Source organism: Brassica rapa, chromosome A10 (genome assembly GCF_000309985.2).
Source record: "Brassica rapa cultivar Chiifu-401-42 chromosome A10, CAAS_Brap_v3.01, whole genome shotgun sequence".
NCBI lineage: Eukaryota > Viridiplantae > Streptophyta > Magnoliopsida > Brassicales > Brassicaceae > Brassica > Brassica rapa.
Genome location: NC_024804.2, coordinates 18,768,074 through 18,781,462, shown reverse-complemented (window position 1 = coordinate 18,781,462; position 13,389 = coordinate 18,768,074). Strand labels below are relative to the sequence as shown.

The 13,389-nt window shown below is 34.5% G+C and overlaps 2 protein-coding genes across 3 annotated transcripts; one reads left to right on the top strand and one right to left on the bottom strand.

The window, feature by feature from the left end:
• The first annotated feature begins 5,307 nt into the window (after positions 1-5,307).
• On the top strand, positions 5,308-7,812 carry LOC103847009 (homeobox-leucine zipper protein HAT14). Its single transcript, XM_009124034.3, has 4 exons — positions 5,308-5,747; positions 6,120-6,439; positions 6,546-6,625; positions 7,212-7,812. The coding sequence occupies exons 1-4, from the start codon at positions 5,426-5,428 to the stop codon at positions 7,510-7,512; spliced, it is 1,023 nt and encodes a 340-aa protein (XP_009122282.1). The 5' UTR covers positions 5,308-5,425; the 3' UTR covers positions 7,513-7,812.
• Positions 7,813-9,079: 1,267 nt separating this feature from the next.
• LOC103847008 (protein trichome birefringence) lies at positions 9,080-11,955 on the bottom strand. Of its 2 annotated transcripts, XM_033281743.1 has the most exons (5): positions 11,208-11,955; positions 10,745-11,105; positions 10,470-10,662; positions 10,192-10,385; positions 9,080-9,817 (listed from the first exon to the last, which is right to left on the bottom strand). In XM_033281743.1, exons 1-5 carry the CDS (start codon positions 11,776-11,778, stop codon positions 9,304-9,306), a joined length of 1,833 nt encoding a protein of 610 aa, XP_033137634.1. In that variant the 5' UTR covers positions 11,779-11,955; the 3' UTR covers positions 9,080-9,303. The 2 variants fall into 2 exon arrangements, with proteins under 2 accessions (XP_033137634.1, XP_009122281.1); XM_009124033.3 differs by having other exon boundaries at positions 10,745-11,954.
• Positions 11,956-13,389: the final 1,434 nt, after the last annotated feature.

Genomic DNA, 13,389 nt, shown 5'->3' with positions numbered 1-13,389 from the left:
TATCTCGTGGGCTCCAACAAAGAATTTATCATTAATGAATTATATATGAATCACCAATCAACAAAGACAACAAAAACCGTCCAACATGTAAATTGAATAATCAACAATCATGACAGTCCTTGTTAAATGATTTCGACATATTAAAATTACATTTGAAGTTTAGGGGAGACAGAAAATAATTCAGTAGGCTGATTTTGCGGTCAAGATATAAAGCAGTCCTCAAGAGGTCTATTGGTCTGAGGTTAACAAGTTGGCTACCACAAATTGGAATGAGTTCTTTGATTAGTGGGTTGAGTGTGAGGTTACTCATTTGGTTTTAGGTTGGACTTATGGTCCATGACTTGAGGTTAATGTTTAAAAAAAAAATTATTAATACTAACTTTACTCAAAAGCCAAAAATAAGAATTGAAATTAAAAAAAAAATTGATTACTGTTTAGCATTATGTCGATTATCGTGTTTTTGTTAGTCGAATGTAACAGACTAGTAGTAAATTTCTAATAGCTAGAGGAACTAATGTTATTCGGCATAAAGCTCCAAGTCTTTTAACGAGTCAGTTAATTATAATAGTTTCAACATTCGGTTAATAACTTTTTGACACTTAAGTACGTATGAAATTAACGTTTGCCCTCACGAGAAAGATGAACAACAGTAGAAAAGCATTTAATCGGAAACTTAATTTTAAAGAAAGAAGAATATGAGAAAAAAGGTCCAATAAACAAATGATTGCCTGTGTGGAGATTTGCCTCTTCACAAGCAAGACAAAAATGGACCCCATAGCCACCGGTTTATCGATTCATCACACAATCGCACTGTTGACCCCATCACTCCAGACACCATCATCCATCATTACTTCCTCAGGCGCGTCTTCACGTGACTCTCTCCCTCGTCAGCTCCACTGCTCACGTGCTTCTTGCATAAACTTTTTTTTTTGGACTAAAGCTTCTTGCATATCCGTTCGTTTGGTTAATGGATATTCTTAGTAAATGTCAACAACAGTAAGAGAGTAAAAAAAAGGAACATGAATCTGATTCATCGAACCTTTTGTTACTATTTTTCTTTTCTTTTTGTTAGTCAATTTAGGTTGGTTAAAAAAACTATTATATTGCAAAAGGAAATGGGACTATTAATAAAATAGTGTTAAGGTCATGCTTTACATGCATGGATAAACAAAAATAGAAAAACATATTCAATATATACAAGATGTTACATATTCTTGTTTTATAATTAAGTTGGCATGGTTTATAGAGTATCCTTAAACTGACTTATTCGTTACATAGATATACAAGCGATTAAGTTCAATAAGTATTTAATAAGTTGTACATAGGGAGAGGGACACTCAAAGAAACATACATCTGTAAATAACAACACTGGGTGTCAAATTGTTTATGTATACACAACCACAAAACATAGGGTAACTCTAAAACACAAAGGAAATTCAAAATATGATGCATCGATAATCTAAATGAAAGGAAAATAGAATCTTTCCATAATGAATTTAGTAGGGTAGAGAGGAGATAAATAATTGAGAGAAAGATTGAGATGCCACAAAAATACTTGACATGGTAATAATAATAACAATAATGTGAGTATGCATGACTTCAATTATTGCAAGGAGCCTAAAAGCATGACACCCAAAATCTTTTGGTGAGGATATCATCCGCGTCCCACGCGTGTGGGTCCTCTCACTCTCTATTCATGTTTAGCCATAACTCTACTCTCAAATCAAACTTTGTAAATACTAAATTCTAACAAATAACAACAAGATACATGCGTAGAAGACTAAAAGGAATAATAGTATGGATTATTTTCGCCACTGGTTAATCATGTTACGGAATAGTGAAGAGGAAACTTGTCGCTCTATAGTGAGATTTTAAAAAGTCAAAACTAGTTTATGTAGCAATAAGCGGCAGATATTGCTCCTTCAATTTTGTTTGTACTGGTACTAATCTGACAACTCGTAACAAGTATATGTATAGCTTAAAATAGTGCTGAAGTCGCATATTAGTCACGTTATGTTATAATCTTTGGCTGGTGATAGAACTCATGAGTTCTGTAAGCAGAACAGTATATACAAACACATTTGTATTAGAAACAAAATTCGTCCATATACGTTATCAGATCTATACTATACTAAAAGGGAGATATAAGCTCCCCTTAGAGTGTCCACGTAGGCACAAAAAATCGTCCAATCAGAAAGTTCGAAGTTGCCACGTCATCACATTTATTTTTTGTAAAAAATGAAAAAACAATGCAATAGTAAGGATCGAACCCGGGTTAGTATGACATAAAAATATGGCAGATACCACTAAGCCATTGAAACTTTCTTGGACACATATACAAGAATCACTAAATATGTAATCACACTCTTATGTACATTTACAATAATATGAATTCAACTTTCAAGACTCCGATACTTTGTTTTGTAAAAAAAATTGTTAGAATACAACAAATTTATATATAATTTTATTTTAAATTAAATTATTTAAAAAGTATATTTTCATTAAAAACAAAATAATAAATAAGTAAAACAGATTTGATGATAATTTTTATGACATATATATATTATGTGAAAGAAATATAAGCTTAATATGGAAAAAAATATTAAATACAAAAAAACTCTGAAATTAACAAAAAAAACTAATAAAAATTAAACTATGATATCAATTGAAAGCTTCTTAGACAATATTAATAAAATATTTAAGCGATGATTAGACAAATTTGATTTTTTTGTCAGCCAAAAGTTTATTGTTAATTAAGATCAGTTATTTCAAGATGTTTAAGAAATGATAGAATTAAATGATATATGAATTATGAATAGTAGTACTTTGTAAAGCTGACTTAGATAACACATCTGCACATCATTTTCAGTCCTTTTTGATGCCTAAATTCAATTTCTTCAGAGCAGTTATTCCACAAAGAGATCGTATGAGATATTGTTTTGATATTCAGATTTGTTTCTTGACTGTTAAGAAGATTGATAACTGTAAAAATGGCTCCTTCGAATATTATATGTCTATAACCGAGTTCCCAACATGAGACAACTTTGTTTAAAAAGTAAATAATTTCATTTTTTATATTATATAATAAATATATATTATTTACTGATAATGAAATATAGTTATTCATCTATCACAAATATCTATGCAAATATGTGAATCAAGTAGAACAATCAAACAACATAATGATTTCCACAAAGAAAATTTAAAAAATTTATTTATGTTATGTAGTCTTATTTTATATTCTTTAAATAATGTAATTCAATATTATACATTATTTTTTAGAATTGAGAAATGCATATATATCAGTTAGACAAATTAAGCGATAATTAGACAAATTGATTTTTTTGCCAGCTAAAAGTTTATTATTAATTAGCATTAGTTATTTCAAGATGTTTAAGAAATGGTGGACAAAAAAATAGGATGGAGATAAATGATATATGAACTATGAATAGTACTTTGTAAAGCTGACTTATTTAACACATCTGCACATCCATTTCCAGTCCTTTTTGATGCATAAATTCAATTTCTTCAGAGCAATTATTCCACAAAGAGATCGTATGAGATATTGTTTTGATATTCAGATTTGTTTCTTGACTGTTAAGAAGATTGATAACTAAAAAATGCCTCATTCGAATATGATATGTCTATAACCGAGTCCCCAACATGAGACAAGTTTGTTTTAAAAGTAAATAACTTTATTTTTCTTATATTATATAATAAATATATATTATTTACTGATAATAAAAATATAGTTATTCATCTATCACAAATAACTATGCAAATATGTGAATCAAGTAGAACAATCAAACAACATAATGATTTCCACAAAGAAAATTTAAAAATATATTTATGCTATGTAGTCTTATTTTATATTTTTTAAATAATGTAATACAATATTATACATTATTTTTCAAAATTGAGAAATACGTATAATATCTTATCCGCGCGTAGCGCGGTTAAAAAATCTAGTATTGTTAAAATTCAAATATTAATTACTGACATTCTGACTCTCGTATATATGGTTGGTGAAATGAAGCTATTGGACTATTAATCCATGAATTATTAGTCAGACCATACAATTTTTAGTAATTGATAACAAAGTACTATTTTGAAACCAACTATCATGTCCATCACATGTTACCATTCATTTACATAATAATGAAGCTATTTAATGTCTAGAACTTTTCTTGAAAGCAACTTGCAAAAAAGTTTCTAAAGAAGTTACAAATAATGGGAACTGTATTCATGATGTTGGGTAAGAATACATTAATCAAGTTTTTCTAGGACCATCCGCTGTGGTGATAAGTTTTGAGCCCATCAAAAATGTTTGGCCAAACTTTTTATGACGAGAAAAAAAAAAACAATTTTGGTCAAACTAAAAGGAAAGTTAATTTGATTGAGTGTTTTCGTGACCGTTTGATGGGTCATCGTTTTCACATTTTAATTCCTCTTATCATTATGTGTCATCGGTAATCATTATGTCTTGCTCGCCCTTTGATTAGTATTTTTTTCATGGAAACATGACAGCATTTTTTTCATGGAAACATTCCCTTCTATGTAGATGTTCAAACTTAATCATGAGTCCCTAATGCTGAGTTCTAATTTGTAGCTCTGATTCTAGAAGTGAGGAAAATAAATCTGATTTAGATGCAGTATTAACAGTAACTACGATGTCAACCGTCGTTATGATCAGTTTTTAACTTCCAATTACTTTTATTTTTCTTGTTTTTCCTCAACAACTTCAACTTTTCTTTTAAATCTCTTAAAAGTTACTAAAACCTAAATTCAAAACGCCATCATTGACGTGTGACCAAGAATTACGCTGGCCGGTCAAACTAATTATGGTCTTCAATGATTTTCAACAAACAGTCTAATTCTTCAAGAAACTTAACATCGCAATGGTTTAGTATTAGTTCAACAGAATACTTAAGATCTGGTAAAAATACTAACATGTAACTCTTTCAAAATTATCCTATATTACACTTCAATGACAGCATGCGCCAAATTTTAGCAAAAAAAAATGACTGCATCCGTAGTGAATATGTAATAACATAAACACACAAGGCGCCAGTCCCGTGTAAGAATGAGGTATATATTTATATGCATTCACGTGCGTATGTGAAACGGCAGTTGTCGGTCAATTTCCTAAACTCCATCTCAACCCCAAAATACCACATTACGTATGCATACATATTCATATCCATTATATTAAATGGAGGTGATTAAATTCAAAACTATATTCTTTGGTAAAAAGTAAACTATAAGCTTGTTTTTTGTGCGAGGGGAAATATATAATATTATTTAATTAGATTGAACTTGGAAATAAATAAGTGGGGCTTCACTTCACGACATGAATCCATAAGGCCAAAGAAGATCTTCTAGTTCTCTCTCTCTCTCTCTCTCAAACTCTTTCCCTTCGCAAGAGATGGAACTAGCCTTGTGTCTAGGTGACAATACTAACAAGTTCTCTTTTATGGAGAAGCCCTCGAAGACTAATAATAATCCCTCTGCCTCATCGACCTCAACTTCCTACAAGGATCTTGGGTTCAACATGGGTTTAGATGTACTTGGTTTTGGTGGTCACAGATCGTTGTCATCCTCTTCGTCTCCCTCGATGGAAGACGAGAAGAATAAGAACAAGAGGAAACTAGCGCCGAAAGAAATTGATTCTGATGGATTTAGGGTTTCGTCTTCCGTAGATCCGTCACTACAGCTTCAGCTTCACTTCCCTTGGCTCCCTGAGAATAGTAAGGGTTTTAGTTTATAAACTAAAAATTTGGCTTACATGCTTTCCTTTCTTATACTAGTATTTATGAAGAATATGATTAATAGTAGTACTATTTATTAAGAATAGGTTTATACGGTCATATTTAATTATTATGATTAAGGTGTTGATGGGATGTTGAAATCATTTTCCAAATATGCTTTGACTGATTTGTGACAAGAAAGAAGACCTAGGTTCTGTAGAAAACAAACTCAGTTGTGGATGTTAAAATTTACAAAATTATTCGGTTATATATTCCACATAACCTGATGATTAGCTTTGGTTTCAGCTTCAGTTCCATATTTGATTTTTTGAATACAATTTTCTTTTGATAAAAGAGTTTCAAAATTTATAGGTCGGCAAGGAGGAAGGATGCTCTCAGGAGCAACCACGTTTCCTGAGGAGGAAGAGGAGGCAGCGCTTAGTATGTCAGTGTCCCCGCCTGATAGTGTAACGTCATCGTTTCGGTTAGACTTTGGGATTAAGAGTTATGGTTATGAGAGAAGAAATAATAAGAGAGGTAACGAAAACGATGAGGTTGAGAGATCTACTTCAAGAGCTAGCAACGAAGACAACGATGACGACAACGGAGCAACCAGGAAGAAACTAAGGCTCTCTAAAGACCAATCTGCTTTTCTTGAAGATAGCTTCAAAGAACACAGCACCCTTAATCCTGTTCGTTTTCCATAATTTTTAACATTCTTGAATTTCTTGAGATATTTGTGTGTTTCAAATCAAATCTTAACTCTTTTTACTGTTTATTTTATGTAAAACATTGCAGAAGCAAAAGATAGCGTTGGCAAAGCAGTTGAATCTTCGTCCTCGTCAGGTTGAAGTTTGGTTTCAAAACAGACGAGCCAGGTTAGCTTATGTCATTATAGCTTCATTTTTCTTTTTATGAAACAGCTTTTTTGTGATGATTAATTTCTGAAAAAAGGAATGAGGACGACATGCATCACGAGTAATAATAACACATTGTCGCATGTCTATTCTTGTCAGTTTTCGTGCAAAAGTAGCATATCACTTCTGCTCATCATTTCCACAGATAAATTGCTCATACCGACTTATTTATAAAAAAAACAAATCATAATTCTTTCTCACAATTTCACCAAATATCATCACAATTCTATTTATATAAATATACAAAATAGCTTATACTGACTTATTTATAAAAAGAAAACAAATCTAACTCTTTCTAGCGATTTAACCAAATACCATCACTACTCTATTTATATAAATATACAAAAAAGTCTAACATCACATCAGACTTATTTTACTTGGTGAGCTTTTGTTCTTTCACAGAAGTTATGTATCTTGATTATGTTTTTTCCTTAGAGTTGCTCATTTGCGTGAACCTTTTATAAACAATGTATCAAAGCAACACGAGTTTATATATGACTTTGTCTGGATGATTTTTGATCGAGGGTTATGTTTATGTAATTGACAGGACGAAGCTGAAGCAAACGGAAGTGGACTGCGAATACCTAAAGAGATGCTGTGAGTCACTAACCGAAGAAAACCGGAGGCTTCAGAAAGAGGTTAAAGAATTGAGAGCCTTGAAGACTTCTTCTCCTTTCTGCATGCAACTTCCAGCCACCACTCTCACTATGTGTCCTTCGTGCGAACGCGTTGCTACCTCAGTATCACAACCCTCCTCCACGTCAGCTGCACACAACATTGACTTGTCCAAGTCATCATTTCACAGTCCTTTGATTCCGGTTAAGCCTGGACCGGGAAAACAAGTTTAATGAAAGCGTGCGAAATAAATGGTTACAGTTTGAGAAAATTGTTGAGTGGTTTCAAATTGGGTTTTCATTTATGTATATACTGTAAGATTTATTTTCCATAGTAGTTGAGAACGTCTCCTATTTTAAAAGACGTCTAGAAGAACGATAATCCGGTTAGTGTTTGGTTTTCTTTTGGATTTTTTTTTTTTGCATTGTTTTTGTTTGGGTAGGACCGGTTAAAACAGATGGAGGAAAATGGTTTGGCATGTTTATTGAGTGAAAGACAAAAAAAAACAAATTATATGGTTTGATCTTTTCATATTTTGAAAAGCTGTATAATTCTTTTTAAGCGAAATGGTGTCTCGTCCATAGAAAACTCACCAAGTGTGTCCTCCAACATCAAGACATAGTCAAGGCCGTTCTCAGATGTGAAGTACGGAATAGGTAAAATTGCATGTTGTAGTATTTCAGAGTTATTTTTACTCTCGGTTTGGAGAACTGATGAGTCAACTGAGCTTAGGGTTCGGAAGTTGGCTTGAGCTTGAGCAATATAACTGGAAATGCCGTATGGTACTTATGGGGAATTAGCCAAGAGAAAAAAAATGCTCAAAAGGTTCTTTGGGTGCGCTCTTTGCAGCCTTCACTCGCCTCATGCACAGTATTGATTGTTTTTCTACTCCTTAAGTTTCAAAATAATTGGTTTTTATGATTTTTACGCACTGATTAAAACATTATATATTTTTTTAGTTTATCTTATTTGCCTAAAAACAATAATAACTACAACTAATTCAATCAATAAAAAAACATACTACAAAAAGCAATTGGTCTTTACTATCAGATGACAATTATATTTTACATAAAAATTTGAAAACATCAATTAAAATGAAACAATTTTTTTTTTCTAAAATACTAATTAAAATAAAAAATATATAGCTATGTCGGTAGCAACAAAATGTCACTCGATACTTATTCACTAAATAAAGCAGATTTGTACAAAGGGTAAGTCTCGTACTGTGTACTTCAGATATTTCCAGCTTTCTACAATTTAAGCATCCATAATCTTAGTTTCTACACAACATAAACGCATAGTATAGTATCTGCTTTTTCCCAATCTCTAAACCAAATAGTCACAACATATGACAAGCCCTGTTAACTCTTACATTAAAATAATTAAGCAGGTAAGAGTAACGTGGAAAAATAAATTTTAACATTTTACCAAAAAAAAAAAAAAAAAAAAAAACGTGGAAAAATAACTGCACCAGGTTGGATCCGATCGCACTGAACTCATAAAAGTAAGTTAACCTAACGGACTTTTTAAGACCTTCCAAGTAAAAAAAAATCCAAACATCCCATGTGAACGTCGTTACCAAACCCGTTTGTCTTCAGCTCCTATATTTTATTTTCCCGAAACTGGACAAATCCTATAATCTATAATTTAACTGTCGGTGGTCGACAATCTGTCACATCCTTAGACTATAGTTCCAAATGCAAATTCTTGCGTTTACATTACATCTTTTTCTTAAAAACTAAAAACCTTAATCCAACAACAAAAACAAGAAAAGTCGCAAACCATGCTCTATATACTATATAGATCATCAACAACGATTAATATCAAAAATATTAATATGTAACTTCTCTTTGGAGGTATAAAGCATTTACAACAAATAGTGGCAAATATATCCGAGAGTAAATCATATTTTTCATCTTTCTTTTTTTACTCTACACATTCTATACTCAAACTAAAAACAATCAAACAGAAGAAACCAAAGTATTGAGAGATCAAACAAATGTTCTTAGATGGAAAAACACCTCTTAAGGATCCCGTCTTGCTTTGCCAAGTTGATTGAGTTTAACGAGCAGCTCCGCGTATAGTATTTCGTTCCAAGAGTCAGGAACACCAGGGAGGCACCAGTGGCTACAGTCTTGGTACAGCAACGGCGTTTTCTTTTCTCTATCCGATAAGCTATGCTTCCTGTACACCGACGGGTGACCATCCTTCCTGTAGTCCGTTAATCTGGTGATGTTTAGATACGTGACGGGCGTTCTCATCCCCCGTAACACCCTCTCTAGCACCTTCATTTTAGACGGGTACGGTGTTAGGTACGTCTCGTTCTTGATCGGTTCCGTTTCGCTATCGCAAGCTCCTCCCGAGTTCCATTGCCCGCCGCTGAAATGCGAAGCGGAGTAGCCACGGAAGAAAACAAGAGACTTGTTAGGATTCACGTTCTTCTCAACCCATCGACCCCATGTGGTTAACGCTTTACGGAAAGCTTCGAGTACAGCGAGTTCGTGATACACATTGCTTCCTTCTTGATAATAATCCTCCCTTTTAAAACCAACAAACCAATACATCAGTCCTAAACACAATGTTCCATTTATAATAAATCGCTAAACGGTAACTAGACGCTCTATAAAAGACTAGTGCCTAAATTGCTTGCTCTATAAAAGACTAGTGTCTATACCGACTTTTAGAACATTTGTACTACACAATGTTCAATAAATTGCTAAAAGGTAACTAGACGCTCTATAAAAGACTAGCGGCTAAATCGCTAGAAGGTAACTAGTCGCTCTATAAAAGACTAATGTCTACACCGATTTTTAGAACATTTGTCCTAGACCGATTTTAAGAACATTGGTCCTACATTACACAACACAAAGATAGAGAAGTTCGCACTATAAAGTAAGAGATTTTTTTTTTACCCTTTGGATGTTTTCTCATGAGTCCACCAATGTCCGGTATTAAAGACAATAATATCAGCTCCTTTGTACTGCTCTGAGGACTTCCCAACCAAATCAAGCCTTAGAGTCTCCTTCTTTGTTCCCTTCTTGTCAACAATCTCCGTTTCTTGAACCAAGAAGGGTGAAACAAAGAACTCCACCGTGCAATTATAATCCTATACAAACCGAAATAAAAAACCATGAACCAGTATTCCAACAAACTAAATTAGTTGGTTTAGACAGAACAAGAAGCCTTTTACTTGGAATACAAAAGAGTACTCAGCCTCCCCACGGAAATGATGTCTTCCTCTAGCTTCATAGACTTTACTCTCATCTTTCACCGATCCTTTAAGTATACAAACCAGAGACTCCCACATGTTCCTATTCAGAGAATCACCCACGAACACTAGCCTTCTTCCTCTGAGCATCTCCAGCAATATACCTCCACTTAACCTTCAATTATTCATTATTATATATATTATTAATCTATTATTAGAAATGAATGTGGTGATTTAAAATTCTAAGACTAAAGTACCTTGGTAAACTACATTTCTTAGGCTTCCACTTGAGTTTCTGAAAGTCTTTGTCTGGTCTTCCGTTTGAAATACAGTTGAACTGCTCGTCGATGAGCTTACACGAACCTGGCTTGTAGAGCGGATAGGTTTCATCTCTGATCCATTCACCGTCGAAGAACTCGCAGTTCTTAAGAGACTCGCTCCATTTCTCGATCTCTTGCTTCACTGAAGAAACTGAATCACCTTTGCTTGATGAACTGGAATTGGCTGTCAGATCTACCGACACGGGTGGAACTGATGTCTCGTTTCGAACATCATCGGTGGTTCGTGTCTGATTACTCGATCCTGTCGGAGACTTATCTGGAAGCATAGGTTGAGAAGCTGGGTTGGTGCCGTTAACGACCGGAGATACAAAGGTTGTGTTTTTAGCAACCGGAGTTCGTTTTTCCGGCGCCGGTGATTGCAAAGTACTGTTTTTGGCAACTGGGTTGGTTCCGTTTACGACCGGAGATACAAAGGTTGCGTTTTTAGCAACCGGAGTTCGACTTTCCGGCGCCGGTGATTGTAAAGTACTGTTTTTGGCAACTGGGTTGGTTCCGTTTACGACCGGAGATTCAAAGGTTTTGTCTTTAACCATCGGAGTTGAATTTTCCGGCGGCGGTGCTTGCAAAGTACTGTTTTTGGCGACGTCGGAGACAGGGACGGTGGTGTTGGAGGTGGCGTCGCTAGATCTATTGGTGGGATTAGTTGAAGTGGCGTTGGGGATGATGTAGGAGAAGATCGAAGAGAAGTGAGATCCGTCTGGTGAAGGAGCGGTGGTGGTGGAGGAGAAGGAAGAGAAGATGTTGGAGAACCAAGGGGAAGATGAGTTTGTGGAAGGACTAAAGGCGAAGAAGAGAGTGACAGCGACGAAGGTGATTACGAAGGCGTAAGCGAAAGTTGAGGTTTTTCTTGGTTTCACGGCGGAGAAGAAGCTTTTGATTTCGGCTGCTGCGGTGGCTGTTGTTGTTGTTCCGTTGTGAATCGGCGTATACTTGACGGCGTCTGACGCCATAGACGGAGAAGAGAGAGAGAGAGAGATAGTGATAAGTGGGGAATGTGGAGGGAGTTCGTGGCGCGTGACGAGTGTCTTGGTGGTTCGGTAAGAGAAAGAAGTGCGGAGATGTGTGTACGAACCAGAAGTGGAGATGACTTTTTTAGAAACAGGGGGAATCGTTAAGACGACACCGTTAAAAGGATGACTTAAAGTGGAGAGTTTAGTGTTAAATGCCCCTCCTGTTTTGAAGTTAATTACGGAAACACCACTCTCAAAGCGCGTGTCGGTGGTTCCATATTCGAATTTTTGTGTTACAGTATATGCTTGTATAGTTGTAACTTGTATATAGAGATATCCATAGGGTTTGTGGATCTGGATCCGAGTAATAAGCGTCACACAGGTCCGGGTGATAAGTTTCTTCCTTGATGGTTAACTAGTGTAATCTGTTCTTTAATGTTAAGCTATAACATTCTAGTCAAACTTATATGAACTAGTCATAAAGAAAATCTACAAGGCAAATGATTAAAGTCAAAATCAAATACGATTGTACATTGTTAGCCATAAGCAGAATAAACAGTTTGGTGGGCTTGTTGATGATACACTTCTAGTTAAGAAGAATCCAGATAGAGGGCTTCCCTTGTTTATCTTGCCAAAACTGTAAATCTATGGAATGCAAGTTCATAAGGCCAATACGTTGTCGCATATATTTCCCTTCATCAATTAAACATCCTACCCCATGTTAGATGTAGCAAATGGTTCCACTATATTACCACTAATCTTATATTGATATTTATCTTTAAATATATTATATGTTTAGAGAAATGTGATCTATGCGTAATCTTTGTAATAATGTTTTATCATTGTTGATCCAAGAGTGTTTCATGTAAAAGATGTAAGCTCCAAAGCGCATATAAAACCGGAATACACAAATTCAGACGCAGAAGCTATTAAGCTATTAGTAGGTATTGAAACTTTTTTGATGGAGATATATATTGTGACCCATGTTTACCTTTACAGTGTTGAAATGGTCGAGTTGAATGTCAGATATTGGCAGAACCCCAAATGAAAGTAGTCCGTGACTTTTTTATTTTTTTTTGGCATGAGAGTCTGTGACTTGAGTCTTATTATTGAATCATGATTTCGTAGTTAATTAAGGTGATGTGTTTAGTAAAATCAAGAGGAAAGTGCTCGGAGGGGTGGTGGTGCCCTTGCGTTGCGTCTATAAAAGTCTTTTGCGCGTGGGACCGTTTCCTCCATCTACTGTATCGAGTCTCAACTGATCTTCTGCAATTTTTATTCAAAACGCATTTTACCAGCTATTGGAGAATCTTTTAGCAATGACATCTTTTAATATTGTACTTATCTACCCTCAGAAAGTACTAGATAGAGTTATGAGTTATCTGTGTTTTGGATTCCATTAATGGATACGGCCATACGGAAAGCCGCCCCCCTGACTAAACACTGAGAATGTATTTCTTTTTTTTTTTTTGATCAAATGCATTCATAAATCAGGACAAGACCACGTCATATTCCCGCAAACACATGGAAAGTGGGAAAACTGAGAATGTATTTCTTTTCTCACCTTTTACACGAACAAAAAATTCATCATTTTTTCTATTCGAATAGAAT

What these genes read in the sequence shown, in the direction of transcription:
- LOC103847008 (XM_009124033.3), bottom strand. Translation starts at nt 11,778, where the DNA reads ATGGCGTCAGACGCCGTCAAGTATACGCCGATTCACAACGGAACAACA. An exon ending in AAGAAATGTAGTTTACCAAG is followed by an intron (nt 10,663 to 10,744) that starts GTACTTTAGTCT and finishes GAATAATTGAAG; the next exon opens with GTTAAGTGGAGGTATATTGC. An exon ending in CATGAGAAAACATCCAAAGG is followed by an intron (nt 9,818 to 10,191) that starts GTAAAAAAAAAA and finishes TGGTTTTAAAAG; the next exon opens with GGAGGATTATTATCAAGAAG.
- LOC103847009 (XM_009124034.3), top strand. Translation starts at nt 5,426, where the DNA reads ATGGAACTAGCCTTGTGTCTAGGTGACAATACTAACAAGTTCTCTTTT. An exon ending in AACACAGCACCCTTAATCCT is followed by an intron (nt 6,440 to 6,545) that starts GTTCGTTTTCCA and finishes AAAACATTGCAG; the next exon opens with AAGCAAAAGATAGCGTTGGC. An exon ending in TTTCAAAACAGACGAGCCAG is followed by an intron (nt 6,626 to 7,211) that starts GTTAGCTTATGT and finishes TGTAATTGACAG; the next exon opens with GACGAAGCTGAAGCAAACGG.